Source organism: Nyctereutes procyonoides, unplaced genomic scaffold (assembly GCF_905146905.1).
Source record: "Nyctereutes procyonoides isolate TBG_1078 unplaced genomic scaffold, NYPRO_anot_genome, whole genome shotgun sequence".
NCBI classification, from domain to species: Eukaryota; Metazoa; Chordata; class Mammalia; order Carnivora; family Canidae; genus Nyctereutes; species Nyctereutes procyonoides.
The window spans coordinates 32,083,078-32,101,357 of NW_026575134.1; the positions used below are offsets into that span (position 1 = coordinate 32,083,078).

Genomic DNA, 18,280 nt, shown 5'->3' on the forward strand with positions numbered 1-18,280 from the left:
GGAATTTGTGCCAGGAGACTTTTTTTTTTTATGCCAGGGGATTAAAGGAAACAACTAATTTATGACTTTCTCTACCTGTTTGCAATATGTGCTCAGCTTAGTATCTGTACATAATGTGGTGCATGGTAATTACCATGCTGAAAAAAAACGTGCAACACGTGACCAGCTAGGTTTAAAAGGGGGGCATTTGTCATATTTTAGCCTGCACATCTGGTTCTATCATATTTGTCAAATGATTAATACAGGAATACAGTACAGTGAAGTCCTTTTATATCAAAGTTGTATTTGCCAGGAAATAGAATACTTTCCTTCCCTGTCTCTCCCCCACATTCTCTACTGAACTCTGAGATTTCCTGCCCCAAGGTTCATTTGAGTAAACAGGGCAGAGAAACCGCTCCGTCTTTGTTCATTCCTGTACCTTCCCGGCACTCACAACTGGGGTATATATGCATCCTTTGTTTTTATAAAGCACGTCCACAAGGGAGAAACCCTAAAGCTAATTCGAAAAGCGGGGAGGGGCGTGAGGCGTCGGTGATCTCCCACAGCGGGAAAAGCACGGAAATGAAATTCTCTAAATTTTAAACTCCCTTTTATTGAAATATAAGTTTGTTTAGTATATTTACAACACGCTGTATGCACATATATACACAGAAGGCAAATTTTGTCAAATAAAAAAAAGTTTCTCCTGATTAAAAAAAAAACTAAAATTAAAAAAAACAACAACAAAGTAAAGTGCATGAAACTCATTTGCTTCTGGTGAACATCATCATTGTCAAAATTTTGGTCGGAGGGGAGGAGGGGAGGGAGAAATCCACTACTTGACTCCGAGCCGACGGAGGGTCCTGCAATCTGGAGGCTTTAGGCCCAAAGTGCATGTGGTTAGGAACAAGGCAGGCACCTGGTCAGGGTCAGCGGGACCGACCCCCCCCCCCCCCCCCCCAGGTTCTGAAGGTCCTGCTCCCTTTGTCCTACCGGGAGCCTTCCCCCAGCCCCTAACAGTGATCTCACCATCACGCCGCCGCCGGAACAAAGGCAGAGCACAGGAAGGGGGCTGCGCCAGCCGATGTCACAGCCCAGCTCCGGGCCACCGGCGCTGCGTTGGGTGGGAAACGCACAAATTAGCTCAAGGGCTCCAACAGAAGTTTTCCTTTTCCGGAGAGGGAATGGGGGTGCGGGTGGGGGAGAGGCAAGGGATGGGACGCATCTCCCACCGAGACGGCCGGCCACCCGGGGCGGGGTGGGGGTGGGGGTGCAAACTCCTCCCGGCGGCGGCGGCGGCGGCGGCGGCGGGGTGTCTCCGGATCCAAAGTCGGTGCGGCCACAGGGCAGCGTCCTCCTGCAGGCTGGGCCGGGGGAACGCTCCACTTCTCGCCCCGGAGACGCCGTCCTCCGCGAACTTTGAAAGGAGACGGCGCGAGATGGAGAGCAAGGGGCAGGGCAGGTGGGTGCGGCCGAGGAGAAGTTTCAGCCTCCTGGCGGCCCGGGCCCACGGGCTGGGCGTTGGCCGGTGGCCGAGGCGGCGGCCCTTCCCGCTCCGCGCACCCCGCATCCCCGGCCCGGGGTGGGGGGGGGGGTCTCTCGCCCTCTTCCCCCGGGGTGCGGGGCGGCTGCCGGGGGCGGGGGATGCTAAGTCGCGGGGCGGCGGCCGTACTTGGCCTTGCAGTGCAAAATGTGCTTGGCGAGGAAGTCGAGGCGGCGCTGCAGCAGCTGCGCGTGGGGGTCGGCGAGCGCGGCCAGCTCCGGGAAGCGAGGCTCGTGGTGCCGGTAGAGGCGCAGCAGCCGCGCGGCCGCGTCCCGGCCTCGGTGCAGCTCCAGCACGCGCCGCGCCGTCCGCTCGCGGAACACGCACACCGACTGCAGCAGCGGCTCGTTGTACTTGTCCCACATGCCCGCCACCCGGTAGCCGTGCACCAGGCCCGCCTCGTTGTCCAGAAAGACCAGCGCCCCGCCGGGGCCGCGGTGCAGGTTGCTGGTGGCGCGCTGCATGACGCGCGGGTCCCACTGCAGGCTGAAGAGGTTGCTGACCAGCCGGTCGAAGTTGGCCGTCAGGTAGTCGAAAAGGATCAGGTCGGTCCACTGCACCAGGTCCACCAGCTCCGCCTGGCTGCGGTTGGCCAGCTCGCCCCCGGCGGCCCGCAGCGGCCGCAGCCGGCCGTCCTCGGAGCGCCAGGGCGCGGGCACCACCACGTCCGTGAGGTTGGGCAGCCAGCGCGTCAGGCTCACCACGCTGCCCTCCGCCCAGTGCGCGGCGCGGAGCTCGTCCTGCACCTGCGCCCACTGCGCGCCGCGAGCCTCCACGCGGGCCAGGGCCAGCGGCGGCACGTGGCGCTGGAGGCCCAGCAGGCGCGCCAGGTAGAAGGACAGGGCCTCGCCCTGGATCTGCTCGGGGCTCACGCCGTAGCGCACGCAGGCGCGGGTGCCGTCGGCGAAGCGGGCCAGCCGGTTGGAGCTGCGCCCGCAGCCGCCGCGCTCCAGGGCCACCACCCGGGCGCCGCGCGCCGCCTCCAGCCACGCGGCCGCCTGCGCCTCCGAGAAGCCGCGGGGCACCCGCTCCTCCAGGCCGCGGCTCCAGAAGACGCCCCCGCGCACCGCCGCGCGCCCCTCGCGCCCGCCCGGGGGCCCCCGCGCCGCGCCGCCCGCGCCGCCCGCGCCGCCCGCGCCCGCCGCCAAGGTGAGCAGCGCCCGGAAAGTTTTCGGGGAGCCGCCGCGGGCGTCCCGCGCCGGGGCCGGGGCCGGGGGGGGCCGAGGCGCGGGCCCCGGGCGCCGCGGGAGCCGGTCGGCGGGCGGCGGGCTGCGCGGCCCCGGGAGCCCGCCCCGCAGCGCCAGCAGCGAGCCGAGCGCCAGCAGCCAGAGCCCCGCGGCGGCGGCGGCGGCGGCGGCGGCGCGGCCGCGTCGCGCATCCTCCTGCCCGAGCCCCGCGGGCCGCGCGGGGGCCGCCGCCGCTTCAAGCCGCGCCCGGGCGCCCGGGTCCCGGCGGCGAGGCGGGCCCGGCGGCGTGCCGGCTCCGGGGCTGCGGGCGCCTGGGCTCCATCGCGGCCGCGGCGCTCCGCCCGGCGCTGGGAACTCGCCCCGCCGCCGCTTCCCAGCCGCTTTTGTATTTGGCTGCGAGACCCTCGGGCGGGCGCGCGCGATTCACAGGCGCCCGGACCACGTGGGCGCGAGGGGACCCCTCCCCCTCCCCTCCCCTGCCCCTCCCCCTCCCCCCCGCGGCCGCCGCTCCCGCCCCCCGCCCCTCCCCCGCCCCTCCCCGCCTCTTCCCCTTAAAGCGGCGACGGCTCCTTCCGCGCGCGAGAGGCGGCCCCGCCTCGGCCGGGGACCTCGGGGCCTGCGGGAGCCGCGCGCGCCCGGGCCGGCCGGGGTCGGGGTGGCCGCGGGGCCGCCTGCGGAGTTCGCGCGGACCCCGCGGCGCGGGCCGGGGCGGGTCCCTCCGCCGCCTGGCTCTCGGACGGCGCGGCCTCCCAGCCTGAGGGGGGCCGCCGCCTGCCCTCCAGCCCGGCCGGGGGCGGGGGGCACCCCCTGTGGCACCAGCTTCGCGCCGACACCCCTCTCGCGGGCGCGCTTACCACGGCGGGTCACTGCGGGCGGGTGCGCCCCGGGGTTGCTGGTTCGGTCTCTGCGGAGGGACTGGGGTGGGTGGGGGGTTGCGGGGGGGCGGGGATTAAACCTCGCCCTGCAAGTCCTGCAACACCCAGGCCGATCCACGGAGCCGGGTCTCAGGGCAGTATCCCCCGCAGGCTGTCCCCGCGCTCGTGGAACGCAAGCTCGGACGGGGACGGGGACGGGGAGGAGGAGGCGGCCATGAGAACGTGGTAACCCCGGATCCGACCTGGGGCAGGGTGCAGGAGCCAGGTGCGGGACCTGGGGCGGGACCTGGGCGGACCTGGGCAGGACCTGGGGCAGGAGCCGTGCTGGTGCAGAAGCCAGGTGCAGGACCTGGGGCAGGAGCAGCACTGGGGCAGGAGCTGGGGCAGGAGCCGTGCTGGTGCAGAAGCCAGGTACAGGACCTGGGGCAGGAGCAGCACTGGGGCAGGAGCTGGGGCAGGAGCCGTGCTGGTGCAGAAGCCAGGTGCAGGACCTGGGGCAGGACCTAGGGCAGGAGCAGCGCTGGTGCAGGACCTGGTGCAGCAGCAGCGCTGTCTGGGCCTCCCTCTCACCAAGAAACAGTATGATTCTGCCCAGGAGGAAACCGAGGCGGACAAGGTTTGCTCGGGATGCTGGACTTAGCAAGTGCACAAACTAAAATTCAAACTCCGGCCTTCTGGCCGTGTGCCACCTGATTTTTCCCTCCATCAGGAAAGCTCATTATTTTTTTCCTTTTTTTGTAAATCAAGTTGCCAGCGTTTTCGGTTTTTAAAAAACTTACTGTCATTTAGCCACTCACTTTGTTTTCCAAATGTGATTTTCAGTTCAAATGAAAAAGAAATCCTGATAGTACATTTGACTTGCTGGTTTAATGGTTTCAGGGGGAAAAAATGGTGGGGGGTTGAGGGGGGGGAGGAGGAGAAAAAACAACAACAACCCCAAACCATGACAAAACAAACCACACTGTCTTCCAGCACCTCTGAGTTCCAGCCACCAGGAAGGCTCTTGAATAAGAATTGACCTCCCCCCCCTCCCCTTCCCGCTCTGCAGGAGGGTGTCCCAGATCCAAACCAAGATCCCCAGGTAAGATGCAAGGTTGGGGGCGGAGGCGGAATCCACCTCCTGAAAGCAGGCATGGAAATCTGTTTTCTCACGTGTGCTTCTTTCTCTCTTTAGCCCCCATCAGGTGCACATGGGGGGGGGGTTCAGCTTTATTAGCTCATCAGCTGGCACTGATAATATTTCATTCTCCAAAGAATGAATGTTCAGAGTCATAGGGCAGACACCGTAAAGTTTGTGGCTGAAGGGAAGCATCAAAAGACCACATCTGGAGCTTTCCAGCACTGACCCCGTATTCCCTCAAGTGTTTCCATATTGGCTGAAGCGTGGAGTCTTTGTTGAATCTGTTCCCCACCACACAGCTCTATCAGGCCTTTTTACAGATCTTATCTGATGCTCCGGTGACTGTGACTCCCATACGGAGGCATCAAAACGTAGTGATGCATTAAAAGGGGACTGTCCTCCCGCTTTGTGGAAGCTCCTCACCCCTACGTTACCTAGAGGGCAGGGAATACTATTTCTTAACAACCTTTTATTTCTCTTACCACGTAAGTTAGTATATTGTACTAAATAGGTGTTCAATAAATTAAATTTGATTTTTTTTTAATCTTTTGGTTTAACTTCTGGGATTTTTTTTTATTGCAATGCTTTCAGCCTGGGTAAACTGTAAGCAAGATCTCCACCTTGTGGGCATGAGTGGAATATCCTCTAATTACAGAACTGTCTGTGTGTGTGTTTAACGAGTTGATTCATGATTTCACCTAAATTCAGCCAGTGACCGTCCTAGGCACTATGGGGAAATCCAAAGTAGTTGGTGTCTCTGCCTCTTTAGCTGCTAACAAAAGCTGTAAAGAACTACAAGGGATAGTTCGTTGTCATTGCCTGAGGAGTCCCCCTTACCTATTGTTTCGGGGCTGCCCGGCTCAGTGCCTGGTGCTTAGTTAGTTCAGTAACAATTTGCTGAATAAGTCATTGGAAAGTTACTGAGATTAAGTTTCTGAAGGTGGCATGTATTGGTTTTAAAAAGCTCCTTACTACTAAGAGGTACAAAATAAGAACTTTCATTTTATTTTTTTTTAAAGATTTTATTTGTCTATTTATAAGAGAGAGAGAGAGAGAGAGGCCGAGACATAGGCAGAGGGAGAAGCACATGCCCTGCGGGGAGCCTGATGTGGGACTCGATCCCAGGAGCCTGGGACCACAACCTGAGCTGAAAGCAGACGCTCAACCACCGAGCCACCCAGGTGCCCCAAGAACTTTCATTTTAAAAGGAAAAAAAAATATATTGATGAAGCCTCCACATAATGTAGGAGGAGGAAGCATGTGACTTTCATTCTGGGAGGGGCTGGCCTCCAACCCAGATGCTCCAAATCCCAGGATCTTCCCATCGCGTCCAGGTATTGACAAAGAAGCTGGGTCTTAAAGAAGTTGGCTAGGATCTTACCTCTTGGAAGAGGGACTGACCTCATCGCAGCCCTTTGCCTGCAGCCACAGGACTGAATGCCCCAGGTACCACAGTGGGACGCATTCACAGGAGCAAGTGCGCCGAGACGCAGAATTCCAGAAAACCAAAGGACTAAGACAAAACCAAAACCAAACCCTCCAGCAGAATGCCATTTTATAGGCGTGTTTGAGTACTATTTAGACAGCGTTTCAACATTGAACGCACTCCTCTGTTTCACCTGTGCTCCCACTTGCCGTCACCTCCCAGCCTGGGGACGCTCCCCTCCCCCAGTCACGGCCAAGCCACACCGTGGCTCCTGGATACAGTTCATCACAACGGGTAGCCGCTGGCCCTTCCCCCCTCTGGCAGTTGCTTCTGCACGAGGGAAAGTGCTGCTCCTCTGTCCCTACCTAGAAACCTATTTTCACCTTGAAAACTTTCTTAATATTCCTCAGGGCTTCTCCCTGAGTCTGGACTTCCAATTGCTTCGAATTTTTCCATAGTCCTGTTTGAAGAATGATCTGGCTCATTTAACAGTGCCTCCTGGGAAAGAGGGCGGGGGTGGCTTTGAGGGTTGGGAGCAGGGCAGGAGGCTCGGAGTTGGAAGGTTTCCCAAGTCTGGCATTTTCACATTCTGGCTGTTTCCTTTCTGGCGGGTTATTTCCTTTCTTTGAGTTTAGGTTTCCACATCTGAGAAATGAGGATAATGAATCTTGCCTACTTTGCACGGTTGTTGGGAAGTGCTCGCGACGTATTAATAATCACTACAATGCTGGTGGCAAACGCTTACTGAGTGCTTATTATGGGCCTAGCACAGGGCGTTACCGGCTTTATTTTGCACACACGTTCTCTGCTTTAACGTTTCCAACAGTGATGAATGTCCCCGCTTTACAGATGGGAACACTGAAGCTTACTTAGCCAGTGACTAGCCTGAAGTCATACAGCGAGTAAACGGAAGGGCTGAGATTCCAGAATGATGGAGGACAAGCCCTTTGCAAAAAAAAAAAAAAAACAAAAACAAAGACAAAAAAAAAAAAAAAAAAAACAAAAACCTGGGAAAACGTCAGCTATAAAAAATTATTGCATTTAATCAAAGTAGACTCAACTCAGATTAAATTTTGCTTTGAAATGTTCTCTGGGGTTGCTACTAAGGGAAATGGTTAAGAGAACAAACTCTCAGACCAAATTGTCTGGGTTTAAAACGTACCAGGGGTGTAACCCTGAGTCCGTTACTTGGCCTCTCTGTGCCTCAGTGTACCCATTTGTAAAATGCAGTTACAGTAGAATTATTGGTGTCACTGATACTGATGATATCAATTACGTAATGTCTGATGATTAATACTAATTAATGGTGACAAACTTTGTAGTTTATTGTGAGGATTAAAGTAGTCCCTATGTTTAAAGTGCTTAGAGTCACACACACACACAGAGAGAGAGAGAGGCAGAGACACAGGCAGAGGGAGAAGCAGGCTCCATGCACTGGGAGCCTGACATGGGATTCGATCCTGGGTCTCCAGGATCGCGCCCTGGGCCAAAGGCAGGTGCCAAACCGCTGCGCCACCGAGGGATCCCCAAGAGTTCACTCTTTTATTAAAAAAAAAAAAAAGAGTTCACTGTTAACAATATTTGTGTGATTCTGTGCATGAGATCTTTAGCTCTGACCCCAGGCAGATTTTGAACTTCTCTGAGCCATAGTTTTTATTATTTGGGTCTCTCTCCTCCCCTCTTTTTGTACCCCCTACAGTACTTTTTTTTTCCTGCTTTGAGATTCATTTTCCTTTTTTTTTTTTTTTTTGGTATGTCTCTATTAGGTCATGAGCTCAAGAATTCCTTTTTTTTTTTTTAAGATTTTATTTATTGAGAGAAAGAGAGCAAGCATGAGTAGGGGGCAGAGGGAGAGGGAGAAGCGGGCTCCCCGCTGAGCAGGGAGCCCAATGTGGGACTCGATCCCAGGACCCCAGGATCATGACCCGAGCCTAAGGCAGACTCTTAACCAACTCAGCCAGCCAGGAAGCCTGAGCTCCAGAATTCCTGCACAGCTCCCATCCTCACAGACCTGGCTGTCCTGGACAGGTATCTACACACTTTATTCCAGGTAAATCCTACTGGATAGCTAGGAGGAGGTCAGGAAATGCAATAGCCTTTGCAACTAGTCTGCCTGACTGAATGACTCCCACTTTTAAGAATATACTGTGTTTCACCGTGTTTCTGGAAAGAAAGTCAGGGTTGACATAAACCTGTAATTTATGGCGAGACTTTAACATTTTTACCAACCTCTTTATTCCACAGAGCTCTCTTTTGACCGGCTTTTGGAAAAGGCTCCAATAGCCACTGGTGTTAGAAGCTAGAATCTAAAGGTTAGAGCACTGGTGAATTAATTTAATAAATCTGAAAGCCGTTGCCATCGTGAATCTCAGTCACATGGCATCATACTCGAGTTATGGGGTGTGGTGGTAAAAATTCTGGGCTGGGCACTTTGGGACATGAGTTTTCTTTCTCTGCTGTGATTCAGTTCAACTGCCGTATTTTATTCAGATGTGGAAGGTCAAGATCTGGGCAGTAAGGGCCGAGGCCTCTGCCTTTCTCTCGTCTTTAACGCGGCGTCAGGAGCTTCGGTTGGTCGTCTGTTTTTCATCCTCCTTTCCCCTTCTTTGGGCAGCTCCTCGTCCTCTTTCCTGTGCCTTGTGCTGGAAGGGAGGCTGGACCCTGATTGGGCTAAGCCAGTCGGGGTGCTTTTCGGCCCCTTACGCACGTGGGGTTTAGGCACAGGCTGACAACACCATGTTGGCCAGTGAGACCTGGGGTCCCCAGGGAGGTTTCTGGAAGAGCAATCCACTCTAGGGCAAAAAGACACTGAAAAGATGTGGCACCTTTTCTCCACGGTTCAGGTCCAGATGTGAGGGCTGGAATTGGGACAGTCCCCACAGAACCGCAAGGGAAGCTAAGTGGACACATCAAGGGTGGCAGGCCAGAAAACTGCAGGAGCCCGGGTCCTTGGTAACGTCACTGGGCCCTCAAATTAATCAACTCTGAAGCCACCCTTCCCCCTGGGCTTGCCAGGTGGTTGGACACACTCGGAGTGAGGTTTTGGTTTGCAGCCAGGGAGTCCTAAATGACGAACCGCTCACAGAAGGGCTTATGGACCGGAGAGGGGGCACACCTGGAAGCAGATCTGTGCCCTCATGAGTGTGCTCCTGGGCAGGCGGGCGGGGTGGAGTCTCCAGGGACACACACGGGTCTGTGCAGCCAGGCTGAGTCTTGCACCTGCTGACTGTGCCGTCCTGGGAGAGTCACTTAACCTCGCTGGGCCTGTTAACTCATCAGGAAAGTGGAGATGCTGACCGTACCCGCCTCGGAACGCGGTTGTGTGGATGAACCACCTGGGGAGCATTTAGGAAGCAACCCCCCCACCCCGCCCTGTCGTCATGGAGGCATAGGCCACCAGGGAGCACTGAGGCCGGGGAGCAGCAAACTCTCCCAAGGGAGGCCAGGAAGGCTTCACGGAGGAGGAGGCACATGCTGAGCTTGAGTCTTGAAGGGCGAGCAGGGGCTTTGCAGGTCAGGCTTTGGGGGAGGAGCGCACTCAGCCCAGGGACCATCCAGGAGCTCAGCAGCCACAAGCCGTGGGCGGATCACCGTATCTTTCGGGAGCTCAATTTCCTGGGCCTTAAAAGCACTTGCGTCCGTGGGCTTAGCTTAATCGGCTTTGGATATGAGACGCCGTTCTCAGGCCCCCTCCCTAGATGGAGGAGCAGCAGGGCAGGGCTTCTCCACGGCCCCTCCGTCCCCCACCGATGGCTGTTTCCACCCCGGCTGCAGAAATTCACTCAACAAACACTTGCCACAAGAGGAGGTGAGGCCGGCTGGCCCCGTTGATTCCTCGCCCCTGCTGCCCGGAGCCTCATCCCTGCGCAGTCAGCGATGCTGCTCTTGCTCGGCGTCCCGGGCCCTGCACACCTCATCAGTCGCAGAGATGCCGGAGCTTAATTAAGCTTGTAAAGCTTTCTGATTCTCTCAGACGAAAGGTGGCCCGTAAGTACCAGGTTTTATTTTGGTGGCTCCTGCCAAGGGTTGTTATAAATAGGGCTTAGCGCGCAGTGGCTGAGCTCTCGGGTTGATAACGTGTCAAGACCAATCGAGGCTTCCGAGAGCGGGGATATTATCATAATGGTTCCATCATACGTGGTGGGTTTTTCTCACGGAAGGGGCCGTGAGAAAAAAAAAAAAAGAAAAAAAAATGTAGCGCAGGCAGCGACGCCGGGGGAGGGAGAGGGGCGGCTGCCGGTGAGGTATGGCCTGCTCCGGGCATCTCCATCATCATCATTACCTAGATTAGCCTCGGAGCCATTCTTCTCCCATCTCTTCCAGACCAGACTCCAACTCCAATAAAAAATGGATGCTTTAACTCCAAATGAAAATATATTCCTTCGCTGCTTTTTAAAATCCATTTACACTGAAATGATGGCCAGCAGGTAAGTAATTCATAACCGGGGGCTCACTGCAGTGCGGCCGGGAGTGTCAGCAGAGCAATGAGCGGCCTCGGTGGGTGGGCCAGGGACTCGAGGACCCGGGGAAAGCCATCCCTGTGGTACTGGAAAGGGGCCTGGGTGGGGGTGTGTGTGTGTGTGTGGGGGGGTAACCAGCAGACCCTCGCCGCTGGCTGGTGCCTCCTAGTGAACAGAAAGGTAGCTGCACATGTCAACAGTGAGATGGGGGCTAGGGGGGCCAGCTAGAAGTTCCTCAGTAGTGCAGTCCTGGTTAGGAACGCACCAGCTTCCTGCGTCCCAGCTTGCACGGCCTAAAGCCAGTTTCCTGCGTCCCGTGGGCAGATGACCTCTAACACCTGGGGGGATGATGCCAGAGATGATGAGGACGACGGCAATGGCGTAACCTCGTGTTTGTTGAACCTGCCCCACTCCTCCGAACTTCAGTTCATCTTTATCCAGATGCCTATTCCACGGTTTGGGAGGGGCAGGGGCTGTCCCTCTATTTCTGAGGGTCCCCAGGGCTTTGATCCTCAAGCTTGTCCCTCTGCATCTGCTTCTGGCCTCCCTACTTGTCGCCTTGGCTCTGGCACACAGTCACCCGGCCGCGAAGGTCCGCATCTGAATCACTCCACCTGCCCCAAATGCACTTGGAGCAACTGAACAAATTTGGACACTTTGCTGACAATTTGCAGGGCTCCCCAAACTGGGGGGTGGAGGGTGTCACATCGCTGTGCAAGACTGTCATCCATCTGGCTGTCCTTCCCACCTCCTCTGTCCCCCTCTGCCTTTTGTGGAGAAACAGGCAGATTCGTGTGACCCAGGGCCACTCCCGTCCAGGCGCTCTCTCGGGAGCTCAGCTTCCAGAAGGTCAAGGTTTCCCTTGCAATCAAGATGGACAAGGGATTCCGGTGGACACAGCATCTCCAGGGTACTTCCGACCTGTAAGGCAGCAGCATGCTGAGAGCTTTCTGGGCACGTCAGCTTCAAGGCCCGCCCCATCCTGGCCCAGAGTTGTTATTCCCCATTTCACTGATGGGAAAACCACCGGAGCATTGTGACAGGTAACGCATGGCTCAGGAGACTTCTGCTAAGTGACAGAAGAGGAATTCCAGCTCTGGTCAGCCATGAGAGCAAAGTTATATTAGCCACAACGGCACATGGCCCCTCCTGGGGCTGAGAAAAACCCCGGTGAGCTAGCCAAGGGGCCTCTTACCAGGGGCTCACCTCTTCCTTGGTGCTGCCGTGTTGTCTGTGTCCAGGCATGTTAGAAACAGGTGCTCGCTTAGAGCTCTCCTGGGCGGCATGGTGGAGCCCATCTGCTGGGAGATGGTGCCCGCTTGGAAAGCTCCATGCGGTTGATATTTTATCAGCTGGGGTGAGAATGGCTGGAAAAGAGGTGGGCTGACCTAACAGTCCCGGGGGCCGTACCACTGCTGTCTCAGGGCCAGGGTAACCTGAGCCTGGCATGCAACAATGCCCGCTGTAACTGTCCCTCCCAGGAGACAGCTCTGAGATTGCCACAGGGACGCAGGGCAGGTGCCGCTGTGGGGCCGGGCATGCTTGTTACACACCAGACACTGACACTTGCTCTTGAATACGTCTGGTTCCTTTTTGTTTCAACTGAAGGAAAAAAGGAAGCAAGAAACCTCAGAGGCCATTTCTTGTCTGCCTGAGTTTAAAGAATGGCTGCATTTTAGGGACAATATGGGCCTAAGGAATAGCAGAAGGAGGGCTGAGGATTAATGACGGTCATACATTTATACGGCTCCTCGCAGTTTTGCTGAGCACTCTCCCATGCCAGTCTGGTGGATTTTTACGGCAGCCTGCGAGGGAGGGGTACGGGGCGGGCGTGGGCAACTGTTCTTATTTGATGAAGGAAAAAGTTGAGCTTCAGAGGGTTGTGTGATGAGCACAAGGTGAACGGCTCGGTCCTGGCCCACCTGGCTCACTTTACCTGCCTTCCACGTCAGAGCTTTCCCACGGCTGTGGTCCCTCTCGGCTCAGTTCTGTGCACATCTGCAGACTCTGTCACTACCCTGGTTTTCTGCGTGGTCACACGTTCATGTTACACGTATGTTACGACGGCCACCCAGACTCCAGTAAGGGGGGCAGAGAAAAGAACCCAGGGACACCTCCTAAAGAGCTGGGGTGTTTAAAAGCTCCTCTCCCATCAAGGGGTGCTTTCCGTTTCTCCTGCTGGCATCTGTGACAGAAAGGAGGAGCGAATAAACAATCAGAAGGGTTGGGGAAAGAAATTTTTAAAAAAAAGGGTTGGGGGAAAGAAAAGAGAGGGATTATTCTGAAATCTTTTCCTTTGCTTGCCTGTTTCTGCTCGTTAAATAACCAGAGGATGAATAGGAGCTTTAACCGAAGAGAGTCAGAGATGATTGCCACTCACTGGACTCTTCTTTTTTTTTTTCTTTAAAGATTTCATTTATTTATTCGATAGAACAAGTGGGGGGAGCACAGAGAGAGAGGGAGAAGCAGACTCCCCACTGAGCAGGGAGCCCGACGACGCGGGGCTCAACCCCAGGACCCCGGGATCGTGACCTGAGCTGAAGGCAGATGCTTAACCGACTGAGCCACCTGGGCGCCCCTGGATTATTTTCTAAGTGACTTTTTTGAGGTGAGGAGGGAAATCCTAAAACCACCCAGAGTTGGCAAAGAAGAAATAGACACGAAAATGTGCTCATGGTTCTCTGCTCCCAGGCACGGTACCCTTGCTCCCCCGGGGCAAAGCCAAGCCAACAGGGTGCTTGACCTTGCCATCTTTCCCCACCAAGAGGGTTAGGGCTCCTGACAGTGCTGCGTGCCCCTTAGGATCAGTGAGGGAGCTGGAGCAAATAGAAGTCCCTCCGCCTTGGTTTTCTCATCTGCCAAATGGGATGTTAATGCTTCCCTCTTGGGGGTACCGTGAGAATTAGATTATGGGAGCAGGTAAAACAGAGTAGGTGAAAAGTACCGATAGGGTTCCTGGCACGTGGTAGGTATTCAGTGAGCGTTACAGGCAGCACACCCAGCTGACCACACACCCAGCTGCAGAGACAGGTCTGGGAGGACACATCTAAGCTGCCAGCAGTGTTACTCCTCGAGGAGGTGTGTGTGGTGGGGAGGAGGCACTTGGACCCTTCACTGTCTACATTTTTACTTTCTATGTCCTGGATATTGGGAGGAAGCATGCTGTGTGAGTATTGATGGGTGTGTGCGGAGGGTCAAGATAGAGAATAACACCAAATGGGACACTGGTACGCCTCCCGTCTCTGTGTGATTGTAACACCTGTACCTGCTATGCTTGGATCAGTTGAGGGGCCTTGGGTGGCCAGCAACAGAAACTGGTGAAGTCAGGAAGCGAAAACGCGATTTGGTGGAAGGACATTGGGCGGAGTCACCAGTGGAAGAACTGGGACCTGGGCACTGGGAAGCAGAGGAGCTAAGGGGACCTGGCTAGGTAAGCAGGAGGACCTTCTCTCAGAGGTACGCATGCAAGATGTGTCAGCCCCTGGCACTGCCCATTCACACTTTTACAGTCCAGGCACGGCGAATCCGATTGGCCCAGTTTGGAACAAAGTTTCCACATTGACTCATCTCCCTTTTACCGTGGGACAGGGCAGATGGTCTATAAAAGGGAGTGCTTCCGGGCTGGACCATCACCATCTACTCACTTCTGTATTGTTTGGTTTTTGCCAAATTATCACCTTGTGTTACTCTTTTTTTTTTTTTTTTAAGATTTTTTATTTATGGAAGAGAGATGGGCAGCCCAGCGGGGCTCAGCGGTTTAGCGCCGCCTTTGGCCCAGGGTGTGATCCTGGAGACCTGGGATCGAGTCCCACATCAGGCTCCCTGCATGGAGCCTGCTCCTCCCTCTGCCTGTATCTCTGCCTCTCATTCTCTCTCTGTGTCTCATGAATAAATAAATAAAATCTTAAAAAAAAAAGTCTTTGAAAGAGAGAGAGAATGCAAGTGAGCAGGGGGAGGGGCAAAGGGAGAGGGAGAGGGAGAGAGAGAATCTCAAGCAGACTCCAAGCCCAGCGCAAAGCCTGATGTGGGGCTCGGTCCCACAACCCTGAGACCATGACCTGAGCCGAAACCAAGAGTCCATCACTTAACTTACTGAGCCACCCAGACACCCCTACTTTTTAAATGATAATGAGAAAACTAACAATTAATTAAGTGGAGTTATGCTGTACAGTCTCAACAGGACGTGTTTTATGCATCTTTTATCGGGAACCAATAACAATAAAACCAAGCAGCATGATTCATCATTCACGGGCCTAGTGACACATCACAGGTGACACATCCGCCTTGGGTCTGAATGAATGTTGATTGTGGTGGCAAACACACCCACACAACGACAACAGTATTTGTCTTTTTGACTCTCACGATTAGCAGGTCCCAAGTGTGTATAGCGATGCCTCTCAGATTAGGAAGGGAGTTTGAGACCTTTATTATTAGGGCAAAGAAGAGGGATAGGACATCTGTGATTGTTCTATCAGTAGCTGTTGTTTTATGGTGGCCGGAAGGCAGGGACCATGAAGCACATGGAAGGCATGCAGGATATATTCCGTGTGTGTGGAGGGGAGAGAGAGAGGGAGGGAGGAAGCATTTCATTGCCCCAGGGTAGGATGATTTAGCCAGTGTTGTAAGGCAAGCTCAGATCCAGCCTGCATTTTCTATGCTGACCATCTGTGTTTCCCAGGAAAGCGGCGGCCAGCCAGGGCCTGAGAGCTTTAGGAAAAAGTGAGAAGCAGGAGGACAGCCAGTCCAGGAGGGGCTGGAGGGATCTTTGTGTCCTTGCGATGCCTCCTGGCAACACCAGCAGCACGGAGGCCTGCCTTGGCTGCCTGCCCCCTGTGAGCCCCCTTGGGATCCTTTTCAGGGTTGGAAAATCCTCTCCCCTGCCACCCACCTGTCCCTTGTGACTTTTTTTCCCCTAGGGATAGGTGTTGTTGGGGTTGATGACCAGAAACTACTCATCTGAAGGCAGAAGCATCGTCTCTAAAAAACCACAGGTGGACCAGGAACGAGTCCTGCCTCCTGCATCTGGCTGTGCTGGGCAGCTCCCCTACCCTAACAAGCCCTTTTCGGGGAGGGGGGGGATATGTCTATAAACAGGGAAGGCAGGGTTCGTAAGCTTCAGGGTCCCCCTCAAGCTGGCACGGTTCCTAAATGGTAGCGCTGCATTGAAACATGGGCCAGCGTGTCACCTGGTCACCGGGCCCTCCCAGCTTCTCCACGTTGGGAAGCCAGCTCAGAAGGACCCACGGCCCAGCTCCGCCGCCCGCCCCCGCTGCTCTAGGACCTGGATGCAGAACTGAAAGCAGTCTCAGCCCTACCGACCGCAAATTGGGAATTCTAATGCAACATCTTCTCCCCAAGCCAGCGCTGTAATAACACAATTTTAAGCCAAGCCTTGGCGTCTATGTTTTCGGGGGGTGGTTCCATGAACTTGCCAGGAGCTCCTACCCAGCCATGGGAGCCCTGTGAAGAGCCCTCCTTCTAAGGCCCCCCACTGGAAGTCGTCTTTCCTTGTCGGCAGCTTCAGATGCGGGGTGTTCTAACCTCTGAAGTTGTTGGAATAGGACCATTAGACCGAACAGTTCTATTGGAATTAAAAATATTGTGAATTTTGTGTTAACTGCCTCTGGCCATAACTGGAATAGAAATGACATTGCTTCAGACGCTACCGTGCACTAATTAAACCAGCAGAGAATGAAGCAACAGAAATACAACGGCAACAAAAATGGGAGTTGTGGGCTTCAGAACACTCCCCCAGCAGGGCCATTGAATTTAAATTTCCATTATTTCGAGTGAATATGGCCCTAAGGAACCACGAAAGGATTTTTTTTTTTTTTATATGATTTTAGGGCAAGTCCCTCTTGCAGTGTAGTCACGTTAGTAAAGCTATATACTGTCTTTGTTTGGGGGGAAAAAAAGTTTAAAAAATATATATACCTAGGAAAGAGTCCAGAAGGATACATACCTAACTGTTATCAGCGGTAGCCTTGGGGAAAGGGAATTTGAAGAGAAAGAACTTTCCTCTTTTTCTTTTAAAACTGTTTTTATATATTCCTGACGTGCTTAAATTCATTATACTCAGCATGCATTTTTGAGCAGACTGGAATGACCAAGGGAGTGCTTTAGAGCGAATGATTCATGCTTCATGGCACCAGATTGTCAAAAGACTTCTTAACAGGTGTCCATTAAGAAGCTGCCCTGGTGGGCCAGGAATGAAGATGCCAAGGGTCTGAGCTTGGCTGGTAGCAGCAGAGATGGGAAGGAAGTGGGGAGGGGCTTGTACGACATTAAGAGCCAGGAGCCAGGGTGTGATCATTAATTTTCCGCAGCAATTTGAATGGGCTCAGGGGTGCCCCGACAGCTGGTGAAACCTTTTGGGTGTGTCTGTGAGGGTGTCTCTAGAAGAGACTAGCATTTGAAACTGCGGACCAAGGAAAGAAGATCCCTCTCACCAACACGGGTGGGCGAACTTTCTTTTACTTGAACTGGGACATCTGTTTTCTCCTGCTCCTGGACATTGGTGCTCCTGGTTCTTGGACCTTTGGACTCCAACTAGGACTTAAACCATTGGCCCCCTGATGCTCAGGCCTTTGGACCTGGACTGATTACACCACTGGCTTTCCTGGTTCTCTAGCTTGCAGGTGGCAGATTTTGGGACTTCTTGACCCATAATTCCTGTAATTCCTGTCATCTCCTCTCTGTATGTCCATCTAGATCCTACTGCTTCTATTTCTCTGGAGAACGCTGAGTGATACTCAGAGGTATCACCTGAGTTGGCTCAAGGCTTGCAGAGTGGCTCTGTTTGCATGAGGATGGAGCCTCGATACTGATGCTGAGCTATGGAGGGACCTAAGGGAGCTGGATTTGGAATTCTCAGTGCATGAGTGACTGAGTGGATGGATGGACAGATGAATTTTCATAGAAGGATCTGGGCTTTTAGATTTAGGCTGAATTCCTTGAAAAGCCTAATTAGGTCCTGAGGTTGGATAGGTATTTCTCATTCTCTTCCCCTGACTTCAGGGAGGGGTAAGGCCTTTCTAAGAGCTGGACCATTTCTATGTGACTCCTTGGTCACTTGGATCTTTTTATGTTCTAACTATGAGAAACCCCTTTGGATGGCTTAGGCAATAAAAAGATTGATTTAAGGCACACGTAATTAGAAGATCTTCTGAGTTGGTTCCAGCTGAAGCCTTACCAACGGCATCAAACACCTGGTCATCTCTCAAGTGTTGTGTTCTGCTCTGCGTACATCAGTTTGGCTTCCCATGGTGGCAAAATGGAGGCAGCAGTTCCAGGTTTTACCTCTACCTTACCTAGAGGAAGACAGTTTTTTTCCCCCTAGAAGTTCCCTGAAGAATTTCCCCTCAATCCTCATTGACTCGAAATATATGTTCATTCTGAACAGAGTCTCTTTGGCTAGAGAATGCTGATTGGCTTGGGCTGTCTAAGTCAATCAGAGCTATAAGGGTGATGGGGTTGGGGGATGAGGTGGGAGGGATATTAGGGAGCTGTCAGGTTCTAGTCTGGAATGATGGAGCAGGAGTGGTCCATGTTTGGGGTGATGGTGGGGAAAGAAGAAAATGGCAGGAGGAGGGCAGTGGATTTCCCAGATTGAGAAGCAGGACAGTGGATGGTTGGGTATACTCCAGAACAGCACCTCTGAGGTTATGGGTGCAGGGCTGTGGAGGGGAAT

At 54.3% G+C, this 18,280-nt stretch overlaps 1 protein-coding gene and 1 long non-coding RNA gene across 7 annotated transcripts; one reads left to right on the forward strand and one right to left on the reverse strand.

Moving 5' to 3' along the window:
- Positions 1 to 573: 573 nt before the first annotated feature.
- On the reverse strand, positions 574 to 3,031 carry FJX1 (four-jointed box kinase 1). The gene is made up of 3 exons (XM_055300922.1): positions 2,996 to 3,031; positions 1,212 to 2,904; positions 574 to 1,093 (listed from the first exon to the last, which is right to left on the reverse strand). Exons 1-2 carry the CDS (start codon positions 3,029 to 3,031, stop codon positions 1,627 to 1,629), a joined length of 1,314 nt encoding a protein of 437 aa, XP_055156897.1. The 3' UTR covers positions 574 to 1,093; positions 1,212 to 1,626.
- Positions 3,032 to 3,362: 331 nt separating this feature from the next.
- Positions 3,363 to 17,963, forward strand: LOC129494259 (uncharacterized). Of its 6 annotated transcripts, none has more exons than XR_008661315.1 (6): positions 3,363 to 3,585; positions 4,557 to 4,665; positions 9,905 to 10,117; positions 10,454 to 10,557; positions 10,915 to 11,633; positions 13,000 to 17,963. It is a non-coding gene; the product is annotated as an uncharacterized LOC129494259 (long non-coding RNA). The 6 variants fall into 6 exon arrangements; XR_008661313.1 differs by lacking the exon at positions 3,363 to 3,585 and adding an exon at positions 3,914 to 4,200; XR_008661317.1 differs by lacking the exon at positions 3,363 to 3,585 and having other exon boundaries at positions 4,448 to 4,665; positions 13,000 to 14,020; positions 15,507 to 17,963.
- Positions 17,964 to 18,280: the final 317 nt, after the last annotated feature.